The sequence below is a fragment of the Zingiber officinale genome, chromosome 9A (assembly GCF_018446385.1).
Source record: "Zingiber officinale cultivar Zhangliang chromosome 9A, Zo_v1.1, whole genome shotgun sequence".
NCBI classification, from domain to species: Eukaryota; Viridiplantae; Streptophyta; class Magnoliopsida; order Zingiberales; family Zingiberaceae; genus Zingiber; species Zingiber officinale.
Window position 1 is genome coordinate 92,755,986 of NC_056002.1, and position 7,536 is coordinate 92,763,521.

Here is a 7,536-nt window from a genome sequence, read left to right on the forward strand (position 1 = left end):
ATGAGAGAGAAAGTGTAATAAGAAAAAAAAGACGGAAGAGAGTGTGATAGAAGAGATTAAAGAGAGAGAAAGGTGACGGGAGAGAAAGTGTAATGAGAAAAAAAAAGAGGAAAAAAAGTATGATGAGAGAGATTAAGGAGAGAGAAAGTGAGTGATAAAATGAGGAGAGAGAAAATATGATGAGAGAGAAAAAGGAGAGAAAAAGTGATATGAAAGAAAAATTAAATAAATATATTTTGATATTTGATATTAAGGGAGAAAATTTTGATTTTGGATCAAGGGTATTTTTGGAATAAGAGAATATTTTGATGGTTGAAAATACAGTAATGACTCATTGAAGGGGGAAGACATGAGAATAAGTCATTATCCAATTATAAGGATTCATTCCCTTATTTGTATTTCTATTCCTATAATCCAAACATCAACAATGATAATTAATAATTATTATTCATTTTTCCATTCTTATTCGCTTAAATCAAACACCCCCTAAGTTACTAAATAGATACTTTTGATCGTATATTAATTTCTATGATTAATTTTAATTAGTTAGAATTAAACCATGTGGTTTTTTTTTTGCTTGTTAAGGAAAAAATAATTTTGAATTATTTAGTTGATGAAAATAAATAAAAAAGATTTTTTTAATTTAATTTGATTGAAAATATGTTTTGGGGGGCCATGTTGAGAATTTATTATGGGCCGAAATGGAATAATATTTGAAATGGGTCAAATTTGGGCTTCTCCTCTTTTTCTCGATGTTCGTCTCCTCTCGCCCCACTCGCCGCCGCCGCCGCGGCCGCCGCCGTCCCCGCAGCCGCCACATGCTCGTCTCGAAGAGGCCTCGACCACATACGCGCGTCCTCCTCTTCCATATTCCCTGCGTCGGAAGAAGAAGCCGTAACTGTTCTCACTTCTCCGGCAGCGCCGCAGCCTACCCTTCCTTTGCCTCCGACTCCGACGCGCCTGCTACGGACGAGCTCCCTTCCGCATCAGTATCTGTATCCACTTCCCATGCAACTCACTGTCTCTCTCTGCTTCATCGCCTCCTTCTCCGGGGCATGCTCTCCGCTGCTCGTTCCGTCCTCAACCGTACAGTCGCCGGGTTGGCCATCCCAGACGCAGAGTCCTCCATCCAACTCGCTGCCTCCTTCGGAATATCTCCCGAGTACGGCCGAATCCTACGATCCTTGGTTTCCTCTGGCCAGTTCCTGAAGGCCAAGGCTCTTTTCACTCACTCCACAGGCGGCAAACTACCCGAAGATCCCTCCGTGCTCGATGCTATGATGGAATGCTTATGCAAGCTAGGAAAGCTTGTGGATTCCAAGCTTCTGCTGGACCACATGATAAAAATTCGATCTTTGCCGTCGAAGAGGACGTACATTGCCTTGCTGCGATTGCTCTGCGCAGAAGAAAAGTTCCTGGAGGCTCTGGATCTCTTCGTACTTATGGATGGTGCTTGTGTTTTCCCAGACCTATCAGGTTATACAGCATTGATCTACGGGTTGTGCTCAAAGGGGCATTTCGCTCAGGCACGTCAGCTGTTTGATAAAATGGTCAGCAGGAGCTTGAGACCTTCTGCCCACATGTGCAAGACCTTGTTTTACGGACTTTGCAAGGGAGGTAATATTGTTGAGGCCGAACATGTATCCATAGTGATGGAGTCCCATGGTCTCCATTTGGACCGTGTGATGTGTTCCACCCTTGTTTCTGCATACTGCAAGGAGGGAAGACTGGAGTCGGCGCTGGTCATTTTTGAGACAATGAAGGAGCATGTCTTCTCGGAGCCTGATGTATATTCCTACAATACCCTGATACATGGCTTGTTGAGGCTTGGCTATGATGTTTCGGCATGGAAGCTCTATGATGAAATGATAATGACAGGCTTGAAACCTAACGCAGTTACTTATGGTATACTGATCAGTTGGTACTGCAAGAACCAGAAAGTGGATTGTGCTCTGAGGCTTCTTGAAACAGTGCTTGGGTGTGGTTTAACTCCTAATATCCAATGCTACACGGCCTTGATAACGGCTCTTTGCAAGTCAAACAGATTGGTAGATGCTGAGCATTTGTTCGATAGAATGTTGGAGAGTGATCTCGTACCAGATCATTTAATGCTTGTTTTATTATCTCAAAGTTTTCCCAAAAGTCATGGATTTGCAATCATTAGCAAGACTCTGCAGGCTATGGCTAAGACAGATAGTAGTGGAAAATTTAGAAATTCATCCATATTATTTGGTTCTAGCTTAGATGAGAAATCACTTAAAGAACTAGAACTTATATTTGATGAGATTGTGAAACTTAATGTGCTTCCCGTTGATGTAGCTTTTAACATAGTGATAAGCACTATGAGCAGAGAGGTAAGGTTTGATGCTGCTTATTGTTTGTTGGACAAAATGGTTAGTTATGGTTGTGAACCTTCAATTTTCACGTACAATGTTCTTCTAAAATGCCTATGTAGAGAGAACCAGATGGAGAATGTTAGACTGCTCCTAGCTTTAATGAAGAGTAAGGGAGCGGTTTGGAATTTGGTTACATACTCTGTTCTGATAAATGCATATGGGAAGCTTGGGGACATACACTCTGCTTTTGATTTTTTTAATCAGATGATTGACCAAGGTATTGAGCCTAATGTTATTGTCTATGATCCAATAATCAGGTGCCTATGCAGAATGCGAAGATTCAGGGAGGCTGAGCTTGTATTTGGAAGAATGATTGAAACTGGAGTAACACCTGATGAAGTAGCCTATGTTAATCTTATAAATGGTTACTCAAAGATTGGAAAGATTAATGACGCTCGTTATTTTTTTGATGAGATGTTGCGATGTGGTTTTTGTCCAGGCTCACATGCCTACAGCACCCTTATAAATGGATTAACAAAGAAAAATATGTTCATAACAGCCTGCAAATATCTGGACAAGATGTTGGAAGATGGATTTGTGCCAAATAGGGTTCTCTACACAATGCTAATTAATCAGCTCTTTAAGAAAGGTCAGGAGAACTTTGCCTTATATCTAGTTGACTTGATGGTGAGAAACCAGATTGAACCTGATATAGTGACTTATGGCTCATTAACAAATGGGATTTGCAGAAACATCCTACGTCAACAAAGAATACAGCCTTACTTAGCTCATAAATTAAAAGAAGGTTGGCATATGCTTTTCAGATTGCTATCTCAGAAAAACGATTTCCTAAGGAAAACAAAACGCTGTGATTGCTGCCAATCAGCAGAAAAAAAGGTTGAATATGCATTAGATATAATGCGAGCTCTTGTGGACAATGGGATGATGCCAGATCTTCATTTTTATAATGGTATACTCAATGGACTATGTAGAGCTAAAATGATCCCAGATGCTTATGATTTGGTTTCATTGATGCAGAAACTTGGTGTTATTCCTAACCACATAACTTATACAATTCTAATGAATGGCCACTTCAGATCAGGTGAAACTGATTATGCTATTCTGCTATTTAACAAGATGAGCCAAGAAGCACATGTTCTAGATGAATTTGTTTACAATACATTGATTAGGGGACTTTCTGGGGCTGGGAGAATCACTGAAGCACTTTCTGTTGTAAAAATGATGCAAAAAAGAGGCCTTTTTCCAAACAGGAAAGCTTATAACAGACTAGCTGAATCTCTATCTCTTACTTCCACTAAACTTGCTGTCAAACTGCTAGAGGAGATGCTTTCTCATGGCTATTTTCCACGTTATAGCAATTACAATAAGTTGCTGTGGACTCTCTCTGATAATAACTTGTTCGAGGCTCATAGAGTTTTTGCTATGATGTTGAAAAGAGGAAAAAAACCAGATCGAGAAACAAAGAGACATTTGGTTGACAAGTGTTGTCAGAGTGGGCAATTTAACATGGCTTTTGAGATTGAGGAGAACATGGTCATCTACGAATATTGAAATTCATTCAGAGCATGGCTTCCTAAGCCCCAGAGGTTCTCCGATGATGCTTGAAAACTTTAAATCAGTTGCTTGTTTTGTGCCTTCTAGTAATCTTTTGAGAGGTAACTTTTATTTCCATAATGCATGATTCTCTACTTGATACATTCATACCAGATGTATTGGGCTATGTACATGTTGGAACTCTCTCAAAGTTTTGGATGCTGGAATCCCTTTTAAGGAAAAACATATTTCTTAAGTCAATAGTTTATAGTTGATGCACTGAAGATAAATAAGTAGTTTCAAAGTCATTAAGGTTACTCTTACTCAATATTTGAATAAATGAGTATATTAGTTCATGTGACAAGCATATAAATCAAAATTAGGTGATTTTCTTTTCCAAGTCATTGCTACGAGTTGAGGAGTTGGAGATCTTTGGCGAAGTGTAGTTCAGAACTTAGTAGGAAAAGTGTGTACGTTTATATCCAATTCTGTTGCTCTGTCCTAAGGCCTCTGTAAATAGTTGGAGAGAAAATTAGATTAAACACACCCATTTTATGACTCATGTTTTTAGTGAGCAAAAATGACATACAAACTGTTTTCTTTCAACTGGTAACTTCTCATTCTTTTACTATAATTAAGTTTGCCAAGCTGTTTTGCCATGTAAAAGACATACAATCTTAGTATAAATAGAATGTCTTTACAAAATAAAACATTTGTTGATAATCATGGGTGAAATTTAGAGTTTGCATAATTGATAAAATTAATTTTTTTTGTTCATTTATTGACTTTCATATGAATTGTTCTCTTAAGGATACAACTTTATTTCCTGGATCTTGGTTGCATCCACCAATGCCTAATTTTTCCTTTTCAGGTATAACCATTGCTAATAATTACCATGCAAATGCTAGTGATAATTAGCTTGCATACTATCCGGTTAGTGATTGAATAACCCTGAAGCACTCTTTCGCAATGAAGAACTCAAGATTTTTCTTGTTTGAAGGATTGTTGCAACTACGCAAATTTGGACAGCAAAGAAACTTGCAGTGGTGTACTTAAATGAATTGAACTATAAATTAATGAAACCGTAGGTTTTGAAAGAGGTTGCATAGATGGGTGTTTTGAAAAGAGGTCTAGGCGGCTCTGGAGGGGAGGGGATCTCAGACAAAATTCTTCATAAATTTCTCTTCTTCTACTATTGCAAAGCGGTGAATTTTTCCTCTCACAGTGAGGTATTATCTTTTATCATCCTTTTAACTTGTTGCTTTAAATCCTTTAATTTTGCATATGATTGCTTGTTTGATGAATTGCGCATGTTGAGTTTAGTCATCACTTGTTTACTTGTGATTTATAAGTTGTTTTAGTTGATTAATATACTTTTGTTACATATGTCGGCCATCGAGTTGATCTCGTATATCACTGCATATCCCATATCCCAACTGCCTAGCATCTTTAACTGTCTTGTAAAGCCCAGGCACTTCAACATTTTTAGCTAACTTAGCTTAATGATAACCAACCAATGAGTCAATGCCTTTCATTTATTAGGTTATCACTTGGTCGAATTATATTTGGTGATTTCTCTTCTGCAAAAAGGGTGAGGAAAACTAGTGGATTCTTGTGTCGATATTACTTTAACTGATGCAACATAATGCAATGCTCACTGAAAGAAAACTAAAGCCCGCTATTGAAGTGCAATATTTCAATGATATTCGACTTCATACTCGAGCATTGCTTTCTCACAACTCCATGGTATAATTGTTGTAGAACTGTTCTAACTATCTATAAATACTGTACAAGATATTGGTCCTTTTCATTATATCTCGATGACAATTTTTCTTCTCGCAATTTAGCTTCTCAGATTTCATCTTGTTAAACATTGACAGTGTTAATCTCTCAGATTGCCTGCATTAATATCAAAAAAAATTCTTTTTTTTTTCACATGAAAAATTGTTTTATATTGCTTCAACACATGTGGACAAAAGTATTTTCGGTTAACATCTTACTATTTTACATCACAAAGGCTCTTGTTGGCAGGAGTTGAACAAGAAGAGCAGAACACTTATGGTTGGATTAGGCATGAATATATGTACAACTCTGATTTCATAGGCATCAAATTGTATTTGTCCTTACTATACGACTCTTATCTCTCCATTGGCCTCTGTGCAATGCTGTATATACATACAAAGGCAATGTACTACATTGTCGTCATCGGCGGCGGCAATTTGGGAACAGCTACAAGGAGAATGAATACGAGAACTCGGACAGCCTTCCTGCCTAAACTAAATTGGAGCAACTCGAAAAAGCACAATCCATTACTTATATGTATCTCATTCTTTCATTCAACTCTAGGTAGCACGAGTATGCATACAACAAGGATTATTCTTCTTCTTCTTATTATGATTATTATTGTATATTTCATTTTAGATTTGTAGGTGCATGTGAATATCAAAGGCATTGCATCAGTGTTGATGCATTTGGCAAAAGCTATTTGAAGAAGTGGTTTCTATGAATGTTCTGCAATATTGTATTATACATGTTGTAAGAAAAGTTATTAATTTTAAAATACTATTAAAGAGCAATACTATTACAAATAGTAGGAAATTATCGAATATATTTGTCATCATTTTAAGCAAAAATTGTGAAGGAGAAATGTCTTATTTTGTTAGATGTAACTAACAGACATTCAAAATTAAGCGCTAGAAGGAGGGCTTGAACCTCCGACCTCTTATTTTGTTAGATGTAACTAACAGACATTCAAAATTAAGCGCTAGAAGGAGGGCTTGAACCTCCGACCTTGTGGTTAACAGCCACACGCTCTAACCAACTGAGCTATTCCAGCAGTGTGCTAAACTGATTCTTTCAGATATCATATTGTATTCTATTTTTCTGAAGTAAGAAGAAAGACAATTAATCATGTCCTAAACACAATGAGAATTTTGTTAGTCTATTTTTATTTATTTATTATCATCGAGTTCCAAAGTTATATAGAGAAGATAAATATGGGGAGTTCCTGATGCTGTTCCAAGGCAAAGGCAGCAGGGCTTCAAAGAGGAGAATGGTCCTCTGAAGAAGACGCATTGCTCACAAACTACATCCACTTGAATGGAGAATGCAGGCTGAGATGGATGAATTACTTGCGGCCCGGGATCAAGCGAGGCAACATCGGAACTGACGAGGAAGACCTCATCATTCGGCTCCACAGGCTGCTGGGCAACAGGTGGTCGTTGATAGCGAAGAGGCTCCCTGGTCGGACCGTCAACGAGATCAAGAATTAATATTGGAACAGTCACCTGAGCAAGAAGCTCTCGTATCGGCAGCCAGAAGGCCAAGAAGGCAGAGGACACGCTCAAGGTCTTCTCTCCGACAGCAGTCAGAGTTAGGCCGATCGTGAGGACCTTGAACTACGAGAGTAAGAGTCTTTTGCAGAGAGAGGCGTAATAGACGTTAGTGTGTGCATCAACGACAAGTGTTGTAGCGTTAGTGAAAGCGGTGACTTGCGCGAGGGAGGAGATGCCATGGAATACGAGCATTACGATCGAGAGGCTCTTCAACGAGTACTCGCAGCTGTTGGCCAATTCAGGAACAGAGACAACCTTATGAACTTGTTCACTTGCATTCATGAATGCCTTTTGACTGTTTAACGGTTCGA

General features: G+C 38.4%; 1 protein-coding gene and 1 non-coding gene across 3 annotated transcripts; one reads left to right on the top strand and one right to left on the bottom strand.

The window, feature by feature from the left end:
• The first annotated feature begins 721 nt into the window (after positions 1-721).
• Positions 722-6,174, top strand: LOC122020312 (pentatricopeptide repeat-containing protein At5g62370-like). 2 transcript variants are annotated; one of them, XM_042578189.1, is made up of 3 exons: positions 722-4,012; positions 4,762-5,119; positions 5,922-6,174. In XM_042578189.1, the coding sequence occupies exon 1, from the start codon at positions 753-755 to the stop codon at positions 3,906-3,908; it is 3,156 nt and encodes a 1,051-aa protein (XP_042434123.1). In that variant the 5' UTR covers positions 722-752; the 3' UTR covers positions 3,909-4,012; positions 4,762-5,119; positions 5,922-6,174. The 2 variants fall into 2 exon arrangements, with proteins under 2 accessions (XP_042434123.1, XP_042434122.1); XM_042578188.1 differs by having other exon boundaries at positions 4,891-5,119.
• A 478-nt stretch (positions 6,175-6,652) lies between these two features.
• Positions 6,653-6,726, bottom strand: TRNAN-GUU. Its single transcript has one exon. It is a non-coding gene; the product is annotated as a tRNA-Asn (tRNA).
• Between the last annotated feature and the right edge of the window lie 810 nt (positions 6,727-7,536).

Coding starts and splice junctions, on each gene's coding strand:
- LOC122020312 (XM_042578189.1), top strand. CDS start 753: ATGTTCGTCTCCTCTCGCCCCACTCGCCGCCGCCGCCGCGGCCGCCGC.